At 37.5% G+C, this 17,317-nt stretch overlaps 1 protein-coding gene across 1 annotated transcript; it reads right to left on the reverse strand.

Annotated features, from left to right (window-relative positions):
- Window positions 1–558: 558 nt before the first annotated feature.
- On the reverse strand, window positions 559–17,298 carry LOC137399759 (thioredoxin domain-containing protein-like). Its single transcript, XM_068085977.1, has 9 exons — window positions 16,847–17,298; window positions 11,580–11,684; window positions 11,041–11,154; window positions 10,242–10,392; window positions 5,399–5,452; window positions 2,841–2,936; window positions 1,468–1,593; window positions 1,345–1,381; window positions 559–878 (listed from the first exon to the last, which is right to left on the reverse strand). Exons 1-9 carry the CDS (start codon window positions 17,007–17,009, stop codon window positions 759–761), a joined length of 966 nt encoding a protein of 321 aa, XP_067942078.1. The 5' UTR covers window positions 17,010–17,298; the 3' UTR covers window positions 559–758.
- Between the last annotated feature and the right edge of the window lie 19 nt (window positions 17,299–17,317).

A 17,317-nucleotide genomic window follows, 5' to 3' on the forward strand; every position in this document is an offset into this window, starting at 1 on the left:
CTCCACTCTGTACTGCTACTGACTATATCTACAAGCACTCCACTCTGTACTGCTACTGACTATATCTACAAGTGCTCCACTCTATACTGCTACTGCCTGTATCTACAAGTACTCCACTCTGTACTGCTACCGACTGTATCCACAAGCACTCCACTCTGTACTGCTACTGCCTGTATCTACAAGCAGTCCACTCTGTACTGCTACCGACTGTATCCACAAGCACTCCACTCTGTACCACTACTGACTATATCTACAAGCACTCCACTCTATAGTGCTACTGCCTGTATCCACAAGCACTCCAATCTGTACTGCTACTGACTATATCTACAAGCACTCCACTCTGTACTGCTACCGACTGTATCTACAAGTACTCCACTCTGTACTGCTACTGACTATATCTACAAGTGCTCCACTCTATACTGCTACTGCCTGTATCTACACGCACTCCACTCTGTACTGCTACTGACTACATCTACAAGTACTCCACTCTATACTGCTACTGACTGTATCTACAATTACTCCACTCTATACTATTACTGACTGTATCTACAAGCATTCAAACTCATAAGAAGCACCCGCATCAAGGTAGAGGTAATAATTTACTTAACAAGTAAAGACACAGGCTGTTAGCTAATCTTATCCCACCTGGACTCAGTTCGTATCAACATCACTGAACACCACAAGAGTGAGATTGAAGTGTATATTGTTTTATTACGAGCTCACAGCATGGAATATAAATAGTTAATGAAAACCATTTGCTAGTTGACTTTTTTCTCTGTATCAGCAGCTGTCTTTGCTTCCTGACAGACGAGATAGACAATTCCTCCAAACAAAAGGAAGGTGACAGAGATGAGCAGGTAGAGTCCGTATTCCGACTCCTAAAACAGTCAGGAAATAACCTGAGAGTACCTGACCCGAACATTCCAAGCAATTACCAAAAATCATTAACATGCAAATAATATATGCAAACGCTGAAGGAGTTCTTAGTACTCGTTTAACATACCAAGTGAGTGCACTGTCGTTATAGTGAACGTATTAAATATGATTGTTACTCCAAAGTTAACATGTTAAATAATTGCCATAGCATATAATACACTTGATGTAACATAATTGTTAATAGAGTTAATAACAGTTGTTAATACAGTTAGTAGAACATAGTAATTACTAAAGTCAGCATAACATAATGTTATGACGGTTAACATAATGTGGTTGTTAACACAGTTAAAATAGCTTAGTTATTACACAGTTAACAGTGCATATCTGTTGATAGTTTGTTTCCATCGAATGGATAAAGTTAAACTAGGACTGAGAGGAACCACTGACAAACATATACAGCGAACCAACCTTCAGCCAGTTCACGATCTCTTCTACCTTCTCATCGCTAAAACAGAGAGCACCAGCCATTCAGTTGAGGCATTACTTTACACAAACAAAACGAGCTGAAACACGATGACATAACAAACTTACAAGGGGGAAACTGGAGGTCGTACGACTTGAGATTTGAAGTTAGAATATGAGATCTCAGCAAAGTTGGTAAAGGCTTGTACATCCATAGCATCTCCGGTGTACGTGTAGTACTTGCCTCGCCTTAACCTAAATCACCGTAACTACACCATCAAATTCTTATCATAAGTCGGTAAAAACACTGGATAAATATCCAGCACATAGTTGAAGGCCACATATAATTGAGGTCACACATAGTTCAAGGTAGTACATTATTTAAATAATTAACTCTACATACTTTCCTTACAGTAATAGCATAGCAGCGACACATTCCCCTATGGCACCGCAAAGAAACATGGACACAGTCGTGTGCTCTCATTATGTCATGATTCAGCATCACTGCTAGAAAGCGAAACACGCGTATGACGCACCATCTTTGTGACATTGGAAATAACCGAAACAACAAACGGCGTCGCACTTGCGCATGCACATATGGCTTGCTTTTCTGTTGCTTAAGGTGCAGACATATGCCTTGATATAAGACGTCACACAACCATCACTTTACTATAGCATTCTATAAGAACACGATCTGCTTGTTGGCCCAGGATCGAGTTTCGGCACAGGAGCACCCAAGTGTTGCTACACTACGCTATCTGTATGGAAATTTGGTATTTACTATATTGCTTAATTTTATTATTGCATATTATTACTACATATTTTTTTGCCCAAGATTTTTATGGAACTTCATTCAAGATCTCCAAACATGCATCAAGAAACCAAATCTTGTCACTAACATAATTATGGTTGCATCGGTCTCAAATTTGAAACTAAGAATAAGTTTGAAGTAAAGCCGAGATCTGACAAAAGGCTAAAAGTACCAGACATGGTACAGCATGGTAACAGCTAAAAGGCTAAAAGTACCAGACATAGTACAGCATGGTAACAGCTAAAAGTACCAGACATGGTACAGCATGGTAACAGCTAAAAGGCTAAAAGTACCAGACATGGTACAGCATGGTAACAGCTAAAAGGCTAGAAGTAACAGACATGGTACAGCACAACAGCGTCGCAATTTTTCATACACATAGGCCTTGCTTTCCTGTTGTTTCATAAGCAGACATATGCCTTGACATAAGCAGTCACACAACCATCACTCTACTATGGCACTCAATGGAAACATGATCTACTTGTCAGCCCAGGATAGAGTTTCAGCATTGATGCACCCAAGTGTCTCTATACTGTCGCAGTATGGAAACCAAGTAAAAGCATGATACAATTAAAGACTACATGTCAAGGTCACTTATAATTACAGATCACATATATTTCAAATTTGCTTATAGTTGATGGATATATGCAGCTCAAGGTCACATATAGTTCAAGGTCATGAGAGTACTCACAATAAGAATGACTGACAAGTTTGTAAATTGAACCGTTCGGCTACTTTTGGATTGAGGGTCGTGTCTAGCTCTCCAACTACTTTAGAATATTTTAGCCTGAAATAGTAAAAATGAGACAGATAGAGACGCATTGAACACGCGCTGAACTGGGGTGACAAATATATTCTGTTGATGAATGCTTTGAAGAAAACATAAAACTAAATTCATATAACATGAAAGCAGGTTCAGTGTGAAGGATTTTGACAACATGGAACTGTTAGAGCTGTCTTAGGCCACTAGTATCTCCAGCAGGTAATTATTAGGCTACTAGTATCTCCAGCAGGTATATATTAGGCCACTAGTATCTCCAGCAGGTATATATTAGGCCCCTAGTATCTCCAGCAGGTATATATTAGGCCACTAGTATCTCCAGCAGGTATATATTAGGCCACTAATATCCCCAGCAGGTAATTATTTGTGGTTGTAGAGACCAAGAGGCAATAAAGATATACTTTCACTAATTGCTATTTTACATGTGTTTATTTATTCTGACACATGACCCGGGTAATAAAAAAGTCTTTGGTCAGAAAATTGATTTGTATTTGACATATAACAACATTTGCCATTCTAACTTTCAAACTACACATCATGAGAAAAGTGTTTTGTGTAGTTGAAATAATTTAATAGAAAATAAAAACAACTGTAAAGGTCTGCAAACTTTGTGAAAGAATTTTTAAACTCATATTTCCTCATAACGTGAGGAAAATGTTTCGTGAAGGTCAAATAAATTAAAAAAAAATAAAACGACTATAAAAAGGTTTAGATGTAAATGTGAAATAATTAGCAAGTAATAGCTAAATTAAGTCGGTTATGCTACGATTTCAATAAAATATGATTCGGTAACGATGCAATTAATACGAACTGAGAAAACAAAATAAAAATCCTGAATATGTAGAATTAATAATAACAAGTCTTGCATAGAAGTGTGTGTTTGTGTGTATAAAAAGGTTACTGTTCTACGAGAGAAGCTATCTCTCAAAACTTTGAATACGGAGGCACTCCTACTCTACGGAGACTCTTCCCACGGAGACTATGTAATTATCCACGCGAGAAGAATTGGCCTTGACCTCGGATATAGTAATTGAACCTTACAAGAAATATTTCTTAACAAGGGCATTGTAACGCGTGGCCGCATAGGTAAAATAATCAGCGTGGGCTATAGCTATATGTATAGCCGGAATGACAGGCAGACTTTGAGAAATATATATATAGATGTATATATATATAGAGTCATATCTCTACATACGAGTGCCCCAACATACAAGAAACTCGACATACGAGTAGAATTTTAAGCAAGTTTTTTTCTTGAGATGCAAGTAATCTTTGAGATTCGATTAGCCGGTTCTCGATAGCCACTATATGGCCAAGTATACGAGAAGCCTTTCCCGAGAACAGCATCGCTCCGTCTTTCTCCTCGAATCCATTTTTAAAATTTTTTTAAAAGGTTGGCTCAGTTGAGGCAAAACGTGATTAACCAGAAACAGATGCTAAAAACAAGACGAAAAATTAAGTTTTTGTAAAAGATTAAAACTTATTTTCAAGTGTGTGTTTAGTAAGCTAAAGTCATTTAAGTTAAATTCAGAGTTTCTATTATGTAGGATTACAAAAGTTTAGTGTACTGAACGCGTTTCTCTCTAGTCTCTTTCAGACAGCTGTTATCCACAACATCTGTCTCGACGGTAAAAACTCCATAAAGTAGTGTACATAGTGACAGTGACATACTGTGGTGGATCGTATCCACCTACAAACCAAGCCACAGCCGAGCCAAGCCGAGTCCAGCCTAATCAAGTGGAACAAGAGACGGGGCCTACCCGCTATATAAGCCTGAAAATTTGTGTTAGAGAGCAGAGCTGTTTTGTTTGGGCCTGTTCATTGCATGTGCTTGATTACCCTTGTACTCTTATGAACGAAGCAGGAATACATGTATAAACTTATGCATCGAGTCTTATACTGGTGGGGTAAGTAAGGGTAGCACAAAACCTTTACAATACTACATTGTTACTTTTTTTATTGCATGTACTAAATTACAACAATTAAAAACACATTTTTTCTCCATAATATTCAGTTTAGGCTTTTTTTTCTTAGTATGCTAACAGATTAATTTGTACTTGGATATTTTATATAGGAAATAGTGCCTTGAGATGAGAGTAAATTGACATAAGAGTTACATATGAAGTTAGCAATGGCTGAAACATAATGGAATCAAGTGCTAATCCACAATGCTTCATGACCCCTGATTACACGTGGTACGGGTATCTCCTCTAGAGACTAATTCCTCGAGTAGCTAGAATCGATGCACAATCCATTCAGAACAGGGCCCTAACAGTTGAAGAAAATGGAAATGGTTAATTTCCAACTCATGATGGTTTGAGTGTTTAGCTGGCATGAAGTGAGCCACTGCTCCAGCCGCTCACATAGAAAACACAGTAGCAACACATGAATAATATACTGTAACTGTCTCCAACAAAATATCTAGGTAACAAAGAAACAGAAAACTATTGATAGCTCTGACTACCTACCTTGATGCCACAGCGTCCCATACTGCTGTCATGTCTGAACAGCTTGTCTCGTGCCTGCAAAACAGAAACTGAAGTGGTATTAAAAAGCCGGAATGCATCTACTTGCCTTGCATCATAAAGTTGCATGCAAAGGTGTCAGTTTATTCAGAGCAGCACACTGCTGAGCTGCAATAGGCGGGTGATCGTTATTTCAATGCAATAGTAGCAATCAGCAACAACACATGTAATCAGCAACAACACATGTAATCAGTAACAACAACACATGTAATCAGTGACAACACATGTAATCAGCAACAACACATGTAATCAGCAACAACACATGTAATCAGCAACAACACATGTAATCAGCAACAACATATGTAATCAGCAACAACACATGTAATCAGCAACAACACATGTAATCAACAACAACACATGTAATCAGCAACAACACATGTAATCAGCAGCAACACATGTAATCAGCAATAACACATGTAATCAGCAACAACACATGTAATCAGCAACAACACATGTAATCAGCAACAACACATGTAATCAGCAACAACACATGTAATCAGCAGCAACACATGTAATCAGCAGCAACACATGTAATCAGTGACAACACATGTAATCAGTGACAACACATGTAATCAGCAACAACACATGTAATCAGCAGCAACACATGTAATCAGCAATAACACATGTAATCAGCAACAACACATGTAATCAGCAACAACACATGTAATCAGCAACAACACATGTAATCAGCAACAACACATGTAATCAGCAGCAACACATGTAATTAGCAGCAACACATGTAATCAGCAACAACACATGTAATCAGTGACAACACATGTAATCAGCAACAACACATGTAATCAGTAACAACACATGTAATCAGTAACAACCATGTAATCAACAACAACACATGTAATCAGTGACAACACATGTAATCAGCAACAACACATGTAATCAGTAACAACACATGTAATCAGCAACAACAACTTGCATGTAAGTAATTATAAAGAGCTGCTTATTCAAAGAAAATTTACCATATTTAATGTTACGGTTTTGGTACTAACATGTTTCAACATGTTAAAAACAATGCTGTTCACACACTTGATTCATAACTGATATATATATATATATATATATATATAATGGTTTCCTCACCCCAGATACCCCGTATGGGTGGTAAATTCTGCTCTAACTCGGGTCTCCTACCAGAGACCTGGGAGTTTGAGCACTCGCCTCAAGATCTTAGCTGTTCCCAATAGCGCACTTATATATATATATATATATATATATATTTGATAGATTTATAACTGATCGCTTCAATTTTCTCACAATTTGCTTAAGGTAACTTATGTTATTGTTTTATTGGAAAAAAAAATCTAAAAAGGTGTGAGATATTCTAAGCGGAGCTCCGTTATTTTATAAATTTATTTCTTTAACAACTAAGACTGCACTTTAGATCAGGATTGTTACACTATTGTAGTATTACGACTTGTCACGTTTGAAATGAATCTGGTTAGTTTCTGAGGACAAAGACTTTACAGCTACAGAAAATAACCGTACATGGCAAAGCTAGAGCAAAGAAATGTTAGCAACTAGCTGAATTTTTATTTAATATAGTTGAAAATGAACTTACACAACATTTTTGTAGATTTTATCAGAAAGTATCAGTATTTTTCTACTATTTTTTATTTATTTTGATGTTTGAAGTGATATGATTGGCAGGATGTTTCAGAATCAATATCAACAAAACTTGATCACAGTTGAAACGCTCAGAAAAAAAGAAATGCAAAATGATGTCACTAGTCGTTATCATTGCGATAGTTGATATCAGCTATTGCATTCAAGTTGCAGCGTTACTCATCTCTATTCTGTCGGTCTCTTCGCAACTATAAACATCACGATCGCTTGATCTGAGGGTTTTAATCGCAATCAAGTTTTGTCGATTTTAGTCTTGAAACACCCTGACAGTCAGATCACCTCAAACATCAAACAATCACAAATAGTAAAAATACTGATACTTTCTGATAAAATCAACTAACTACAATTTCGTGCAAGTTCGTCTTTAATCGCTGAATCGATTCTTTGCATTGAAATAACTTTTCAGCTGCCTTCAACATGGTGAGTGTGTTGAGAGACAGTAAGCCACACAGAGCAAATGAGACTTCAAGCAAAACAAACATTCAACCAACATAATATTATTTGCTAGCAATGTTCCAGCTGGAAGACAGATCAAATATGTTATTACCCTAGTCCCTAGGACACTTATGTATTCGCCTCATCTAACTTTCGCGTTTTCGCGGAGTCATCCTCTCGCGAAAACTTCATGCGCAAAACTAAACTATCATAACGAACGAGCGAAAACGCGAAATTAAATAGCTTTGTTCATTGATATAGTCAGGCCGGTATTCACTGGTTGCAAGTTGAGGCGGCGAATTTTAGACTACTAGTTATGAACACCTAGGGTGTGGAGGCGACGGTGTAAGCCTCCAACAGGTTTCTCTCATGTAGGGCCTCAGCAGGGCCTCTCGTGTGAAGTTTTAAAATTTTTTATCGGAAAGTATCAACATTTTTCTATTTTTTGAGATTTGTTTTAGGTGATATGACTGATGAGACGTTTTTAAATTAAAATAGGCAAAACTTGACCGCAGTTAAAATGCTCAGAAAAAAAAACATCTTTTTCTTTTGAGCGTTTTAACAAAGATCAATTTTGCGGATTTTATTTTAAGTTCATTCGGAGGTTGTTACGCTTTCGATGGGACATGGCCAAGCGGGTGTTTGGTAAAACTTGATCTTTTGCAAGCCTTTATAAAAGTCGTTAACAAGAATATTTTGCCGCTGATGAAGATAATAATGACGCCTAAGAACTACTAAAAGTTGATGTTTATCTCTATGGCTTGGAATGAAGTGATATTCTACAGCGATAAAAACCGTGTCCATGGCCGTCGGGCAAATAACTTTTCGAATAAATGATGTTGAGGTCGAGTTATCTGAAGCAATTTATCATTGCGTTGGAACTGACCAACCAAATCCATTCGAGTTAACCTTGTGTTTGAGATGAAATGTTACATTTTATCCGAGGGCGAGTTATCCGAGTTGGACTGTACTTAGCCGTGAAAAATCCCAAAAATTTGGGGCGGCCCAGCCGCTCCAGGGAATACGGGCCTGTTGATAGTCCAAGAAACAAATGGCAGCAAGCGATCAAATTGCATTATCGACCTTGCCCACACCATTCTACCTGCGGTTCACAATTACAAACTAGTTGCAAATTGAAATTTTTTTATCGGTGAACTGAGCCTGAAGAATCTAATTATGTTTGTTCCACTGCATTTATTTTCACATCACTATATTTTCGCACTCATCAGAGCTGCGAAATTAAGTTGCTGCGAAATTTTACTCTGTATGCTACTCACGAAACTAAATACTAGCGAAATACAGTCAAACATGGATAACTCGAACTTCACGGGACCGAGCGAAAGTGTTCGAATTATCAGAGCGTTCAAGTTATCAGAGCACTGTCACAAGTCCATGTATTTACTTATTTATTAGTAGATACATGTACATATACAAACTATAATATAAATCAAAAGCACAAATGGCTTGTTTCAAATTAAATGCTTCTAATGTAAAATTTAAAACGTTTTTATCAAAAAGTATAGAGATTTTTCTATCACTTGAGATTGGTTTGTTGTTTGAGGTGATGTTATTGCCAGGACGTTTTTTAGATTGACATTGGCAAAACTTGATCGTTGTTGAAATGCTCAAAAGAGAAGAGATTTTTTTTTTGAGCGTTTTACCCACGATCAATTTTGCCGATTTTCTTGAAGTTTATGCAAAGATTACCTCACTTTACCTTGCTTCCGAAGGGCGATCGCTAAGTGGATGTTTGGTATAAATCAAATTTCACCAAACCTTTAGAAAAGTCGTTGACAAAAATATTTTGCCGATGGTGGTAATAACGACGCTTATGAATTATGAAAAGTTGAGGTTTACCTCTATGGCTTGGAATAAAGTGATTCTCTAAAGCGATAACAACCGTTTCGGTAGCCGTTGGGCAAAAAATCGTTGGAGTTAACAGAGTTGAGTTCGAGTTATCTATAGCAATTTATCATTACGTCGGAACGGACCAAAGAAACCGTTCGAGCTAACCATGTGTTCGAGCTATCCGTGGGCGAGTTATCCATGTTTGACTGTATAAGTGTCCTAGGGTAAACATCCACAAGCAAAACAAGGAATGACAAAACATAAAGCAATATCTTACCACATGTTTTAGATTTTCATATATAGAACCATTCAAAATACTGCATATTTCAAAGAAACTGCTATGTCCTGTCATTAACCACATTTTGCTGGAATTCCAATTGTATTTGTCATGCGCTACTTTTCCTTCTACAATAATGCTAACATGAAAAATGAATTGCCATGTGACAATTGACAACTTCATTACTTTCCCCTACTGACACACAATTACTGTGACACACTATATTGTTACGACCAAGCTAGAACTGACACATGATGGCAGGTTGTTACTACCGAGCCAGAACTGACACATGATGGCAGGTTGTTACTACCGAGCCAGAACTGACACACGATGGCAGGTTTTTACCAACAAGCAAGAACTGACACACAATGGCAGGTTGTTACCAACAAGCCAGAACTGACACACGATGGCAGGTTGTTACCAACGAACAAGAACTGACATACGATGGCAGGTTGTTACCAACAAGCCAGAACTGACACACGATGGCAGGTTGTTACCAACGAGCATGAACTGACACACGATGGCAGGTTATTACCAACAAGCAAGCCAAAAAAGCGCCATAAGATCTGACAATGACACGTAACCTACAGCCACAAGAGCCAGTCTCCTGTCGTGGCACCTGTAGAGGCTTGAGTCTGATGCTCAAATGTATCATCAGATAATTGAATTACATTGGACTTCATGTTGCGTGACACCCACTGACCAATCTCCTCTCTGTTGAACCTCATGTTCAGATTCGCTACAAGTTTAATTAGGTACCACGTGACTGGCCAGACATAGATATATAAACATACTAGTACCCTGGCAGCCCAGTGTGCAGTGTCAAACTGATCACCTTGTCCATATGAACAAAAAACTAGTTAGTTATCATAGCCATTCAAATTGTTGCATAGGTTCAAATAGGAGAAACACTCAGTAGAGTGATAACTCGTTACTGAGCGATGGCCGCAACAAACAGCTCTATTAAATTACATCTAACTGGTATATGTCTTCTAAGCATATAAAAGTGTAAAGAAAACATTGCCACAACAAAACATCATGTTCACCTTATGACTGTGAGTACCCTTTTGTATCTAGAATGTTTCAGTTCAAGTATATTTACAAGCACACTGGTGTTTCGCTTAATGAAAGAGGAAGTTGCGTACAGCTAACATGACACAACCTGGAGACCTGTCCTCCCTGCTACTAACATAGGATGGCGCTATATATATATATATATATATATATATATATATATATATATATATATATATATATATATATATATATATGTACTTCCATTCCTTCCCCTCTCTCAGCCAAACGCTAGCATTTTTTTGAATTACAGGAGTTGCCAAGTTCACCAACAAGGTCAAGGTGAATGTCGAATACATAGTCATATACTCACCGCCATCATAGACTATGGGCCTTCCTTGCCGATACAGGACCAAGTTGGGACAACCCTTTAAACTATACTTTTTCTCATAGGCTTTGTCCTTGAGTCCAGCTGTCACAACACCTCCTGCAGGAGTCCAAAAATGCACAAATATATTTCATGTTCCATTATAAACAATAGAGTACAGATATCTCAGACATTCCTGCACAGATATCTCAGACATTCCTGTACAGATATCTCAGACGTTCCTGCACAGATATCTCAGACATTCCTGTACAGAAATCGCAGACATTCCTGTACAGATATCTCAGACATTCCTGCACAGATATCTCAGACATTCCTGTACAGATATCTCAGACATTCCTGGACAGATATCTCAGACATTCCTGTACAGATATCTCAGATAACTTGATGAATGGAGTATATTCCTGTAGACACTATTGCTGCATTAAGTTTACCGGTGACCTAGCTGACAATATCACTCAACCAATAGTTTATGAAAGTTAACCTATTCTATTCTACACCCTGCCTCAGCTAGTACCTGCTAGTACCTGCTATGTCAAACTCATCTTCAGCATATTTCCCAATCTCTGCAAGGACTTTAATCATGGAAAGCTTGTCAATAATCTTCTCACATCTCTCATCACTGTTTCCATCTAAAATACATTTTCAGATGACAGGAGGCATCAAGATCAACACACAAGATGTGTTATTATAAAACTACTCGAAGCCAGTTCCCCATAGCAGTCAGATCACGTCTTCATATGGCTATTAAACGATAAGGATACAGACATTAGCACCCCAAAATAGTCAAATCGCCTCTTCCTAAGGCTATCAAACGCAAAAGCTTACTGGCTTTGTATTATGGCTGTTTGTTCTCTGTTACTTCCAGTTATATTAATCACTGTAATAGTTGATGCCTTTGTTAATGATAAAGCCCTGTGTCTACACTCTACACCATTGTTCTCAACATGCGATGTAACTTTAATAGAGGTATGGCATAGCTGTCAAAAAGAAGAATGTTGCTAGGCTGCAAAATTTTTCAAAACTGATCCTTTGAAATGCATATACATTCAACAAAATTGAAACACTAAAAGAGAATAGACTTAGATTTAAAGAACTCACCGACTGTGATCTAATTAATCAGATTTAATAACCAATTTGCTTAAAAAACTTGCTTAAAATATTGATTAAAATTATTAAGACATTATTAAAATATGCTTATTAAACTTATGTCGATGATTATGATGCAAGTGGCTATAATAATCACCAGAAATTGTCAACTTCCAGATGATTCAAGTGGTAAAGAATGCAACTTCATAGACAAGAAGACCAATTCTTAAGAGACAAAAGGCAATTTGTGATGTTCCTTGTTAATTTAGACATGTATATTTCAAGTATTGTCAGAGTTTTAATAGTACTCTGTCTAGATTACAGCCAAGACACTGGCCTAAGGCTACCTGATGTCCTAACATTAAATAAGAAAATGCAAAAACACAAAAATGCAGTTAAAGTTTTTTATTTCACAGCCCGGTGGCAGACTTGACTGCTAGAAGCAGGTTGTCAATTGCATAGAATTGACTTTTCGCCAGTAACAAGATAACGCCTAGAGAAGCTTGTACACTTATTGTACTCAGTCAGGACAGTCTGCTAAGCTGAAACTCTACACTAAGCAAAGCGAATTAGCAGACTGCAACTAGTTCTGACACCAATGCACAGGTTTGGTCTGCGAGGCAGATTCATACAAGCCTCATAAGCGGGTAATACTTTTGGCTCTGACAATGGAGCACGATGAAGTAATTACAATATACAGAGCTCTTCTGGTACAGCTAGGATCAATATATAAAATGAACTAGTTTAAATGGTATCAGCGTCTACTTTCCTCGCTATCTAGCCAACAACACAAAAAGAACACAAATCGAGCAGTAACGTAAGATTCATAGGCATTTACAATACTCATATATTTAAAAGGACAGTACTGTTGAATGGTTAGTAAAATGTATCGTAATGGTGAACAGTGATCGGTGCTTTTTGCTTTCACTAATCAAGTAGAGCACTTCAAGAGAGGATGCAAAAGATGTGCTTGCGTGCCTCCTCTATGCCAGCCAACCATATAAGCATAACCATGTCTATCAGCTTTACTATGATGTGAATCAGAACTCATGTGATTCAACTTGATGATGCTGATTAGACTCTTTGTTTAACTTGAACCATAACTGTCACGTACAACTTTTATTGTAATTTCTATGTAAATCAGACACGCTGATTCCGATTTTGCACTCAAAATAAAGATTAGTCCACTAACTTTCAGAGTATTGAAGGCTTTATTACAGTGTTTTAATATCGGTCTCGAAAACAACACAATCGGCATAACAAGCTCCGCCCATAAATATGTGACGAAACCTAGCTTTTTCAGGAATAGAAGTTAGGGATGTTTAATCCGATTTAGAATAATAGAGATGGGTGTCTTAAAACCCGTTATTAACTAAATCCAGCCTGTAAAATAATTTCAGTCTTTTATGAAAAGTATATAAACTATTTAAAATTGCTCGTAGCTTGTTACATGATGTTTAAATGGGCTGAATGCCAGGAAAAATGAGCTCAAAAAAGCGCGATTTTATCACAAGCTTGCTTTGTTATCACGCTTTTTTGAGCTCATTTTTAAATATGCAATGTTAAATAGTTTATTTACCTTTCAGAAAAGACTGAGATTATTTTTAAAACTGAATTTAGATAACAATGGATTTTAAAACACCCATCTCTATTATTCTAGATCGGTCTAAACATCCCTAAATTCCGTTTCTAAAAACCTAGGTTACATCACGTATTTATGGGCAGAGCTTGTTATGCCGAATGTGTTGTTTTCGAGACCGATATTAAAACGCTGTAATAAAGCCTTCAATACTCTGAAAGTTAGTGGACCAATCTTTATTTTGAGTACAAAACCGGAATCAGCATGTCTGATTTACCTAGTAAATACAATAAAAGTTGTACGTGACAGTTATGGTTAAACATAAAACTTGCATCACCATGTGTGGTAATTACAGAGTTCTAGTTGATCGTGTTTTTAATATGTCTGACTTTAGCAGACAGCATAGAGAAAAGGGTCTGGCCGGTGGTCGGAAACTTATCTATTATTGGTTGATACAAACTTTGTCAGTTGTTACCGTGTAATCTATAGTAATCCGACATCTAGAATCATTTTGCATGAAAATCTTTCCTTTATACAACGTTTGCCTGCCAATTATTTGATTGACTTTGATGATTTATTTTTGAACCATGTATCACTACATCTCCCCTCGTAGGTGCATTGTATTGTATTGCAGCATTCGTAGGAAGGTCTTGGTATGGCTGTGAAAGATGAATAATAATGTGAACTTAATCAAGCAATGCACAGAGACTTGGAAGCCTATTCCATGAAGTAGTCCTTATACCTCGGTGGTAGGACCTCTAGGATTGGTTTTAGCTAGATACTGGAGTGAGTCTGACACACTTTTGCAGGTGTTAGCAAGTATATAAGAAACACACGGCACTATCAGGTGCTTTAGGAGGTGCTATCAGGAGGATAACCAACAGCAGTCAGTTGGGTCAACATGGAGTTAGTCTTACATGAATCTTAAATGCTATCACTCAATGGTTGACTTCAACAATAGCAGGTTACAATGATATACATTTATGTTACCAGCAGATCACTACATATAGTACTGTCAAACAGTAATTCTGCTGAACTGAAAGTGTCGCCTGTGAATAGAGATCTAAGACGTGACCTGTAGATATTTTCTTCTTTTCAGACTCCTTCAAAAAAGATTTTATGGTCTGAACATACTGTTCTGCCATTCCCCTGAACTTAGGGAAATGAGGAACGGAGGTCACAATTGTAAAGCTTCAATCAGTTGTGAATCTTTATATGATTTGACTATGAAAAGGCATATTGCTAGCAAAAATCGCCATCAGTGCTTCAAATTGCTTTGCAAATACGTGATTGTAAAGCAGTCGCATATCTTAGAGCCAGAATCACATCTACAGCAAGTTTTCTGCCGAGTAATCTCATTTCCGTGTAATGAGTGTCACAGTCCACCACCACTAGATAGTCTCTGTTCTTATATACCAATATGTCAAACGTACTTTATTACAAGGTGGACTGGAGATATGTAGCCTATCATTAATGGTTTTTCTGATGATGCTTGGAGAACTTAGCACAAGTGAAGTAGTCTGTGAGCTCATACTGAATGTCTGTAGATAGTTGAGACAAAAATGGATTTACAGGCACATCGCTGATACCTACGAACATAGAAAATACAGGAGTAAAGTCGGAATGAAACTCTTAACATACCAAAACAGAAACTATCTGGTCATAGTCAACTACCTTTGAGTGTGAAACCTGAGTGAAACATCATCAAAAGAATTCATATGCATATGCAAGACATCTGCCAGATTAGGCATCCCAGACGTAGCCCGGTCTGATACTGGACTTCCATTTACTGCATCTGAGTTCATACTTTTCAGTAACAAATAGAGGATTAACTATACTACCAGTTCTCCAGCACACCCTGAGTGAAATGGTAAAGCGGAAACTATTTGAGTAAAACTAGAACCTATCGGGTCAAGATTCTCAAACAACTCATGAAATGCTCAGACGATCTCTACCTACTCTGTTGTTCACTCATAGAAAAGATTTTCAGGTTTACCAGGTTTACCAGGTGTGAACTTCATACTGGGGAAATTCAGGTCAAACCTTCAAACTTACTGACCTTGCAAGAGATAGGTTGAAGCTTGTAATTGAGAGAAACTATAATCGGTCTGCCAAGGATCTAGAGCCTCGAGCAGTAGCCTACTCACCAAAAGCTTAAATCAGAGTAAGAATAAATGGACGAGAGATAAGGTCATAGAACAACTGTCTGACAGATCTTAAGCAGTGTTGAATGAAGACAGGGGCAACGTTATACGGGGAAACAGTTGATATACTTCTGAGACCTGAAACCCATCGCAGAAACTGTGCAGTCGATGAGTAACAACCCTCCACCAACTGAAGACGCATTAGAGCCCCCACAGCCAATGCTTGAACTGAATGCCTCACCAGACACTAGTCAAAAAAACGCTCACTATTCTAAAGATCTAAAGAGTTTTGTATATATCGAATCTCTCCAACAAGTTTTGTCATGTGAAAGGGGACGTTGATGTTAATACAATAAGAGTTGAGTTCTCGTTATTGATCGTTGCTTTATATTTGGAGTTGTGATTTCATACTCTGGTATTTACAGCTGGATATGTTTTATCCAGTTTGAGTATGTTTTAAGCGCCATACTGCTCCCCTTGGCTCTATGATTCGTTGTGTGTTTACTCTGTCCTGATACACCCTCCGGCTTAATGTATAAGTCTGGAACAAAATTAAAATAACGAACGCTTTAATTCTACAAGCTTGATTAACCGTATTCAAAGTTATAATACCACCTATCTTAACACTTTTTTCCTGACTATTATTGCTTTAAAATTTTGTTAGTTATGTATTTCAAGTGTTGGACTAGTAGAAATAAAGTTGTTTCCTCGACTGGTACATATTGATATTGCTTATAGCTTGCACACTCATCAGTGTCTAAAGTTCACACACCTTAGCAAAAGTCTCGCAAACAAACCATAGTTTAAAATAAAATAAGATGAAAAAGCAAATTCATCACTGACGTTTAAAATAAGGCATAAACCATAGCCAAAACGTGTAACTTCCTAATACACTCATACATACCAACCAAACATACCGTTTATTTTATCTTTCAAATATAAAACTATCTAGCGTAAAAAACTCTTAAAATATGATACTCACATGAGAGAATTGCGGCAGCCCTAAACTCGACGTATTGTAGGTTTTCAAAAAGTTCTTCTTCGGAATTAAAAATAGGCCCGTCTGAGTCCTCTGCTTCAATCCTGCAAACGACGCAGTAAATTTTGGAAAGTATTAACAACGGCGTTAACTTTCCAAAGTTCATAATGGCTAGGTGTTTATGTGCATGCGTATATTTTGTGCGGAAAAACCCCAACTTTACAACGCGGCAACCCGTCTCGTTACACGTGGCGAATCTGTTTCAGTATAAGACTATCGCATGTTGAACAATTGTCTACCGTTTGCATTGCTTTTAGTTGGAAGCAACATCTTGGCTGATGATAAGCGCATGGGAACAATGCAACCTGTTTTGAAATTGTTTTGCGTAGCCCCAATCAAAATGGTGCATGTGAAACTATTATGTTGTTTTAACAAGGTCGAGAGCGAACTACAAGCCGACGATTTGGTTTGTAT

This window comes from Watersipora subatra, chromosome 7 (assembly GCF_963576615.1).
Source record: "Watersipora subatra chromosome 7, tzWatSuba1.1, whole genome shotgun sequence".
Taxonomy (NCBI): domain Eukaryota; kingdom Metazoa; phylum Bryozoa; class Gymnolaemata; order Cheilostomatida; family Watersiporidae; genus Watersipora; species Watersipora subatra.

Bases quoted from the DNA above. Each gene is read 5' to 3' on its own strand.
- LOC137399759 (XM_068085977.1), bottom strand. From the start codon at position 17,009: ATGAACTTTGGAAAGTTAACGCCGTTGTTAATACTTTCCAAAATTTAC. The intron at 10,393-11,040 runs GTGAGTATATGA...TTAAACTTGTAG, and splicing joins GCCCATAGTCTATGATGGCG to CGAATCTGAACATGAGGTTC. The intron at 5,453-10,241 runs GTAGGTTACGTG...TCTGTTTTGCAG, and splicing joins GGAGACTGGCTCTTGTGGCT to GCACGAGACAAGCTGTTCAG.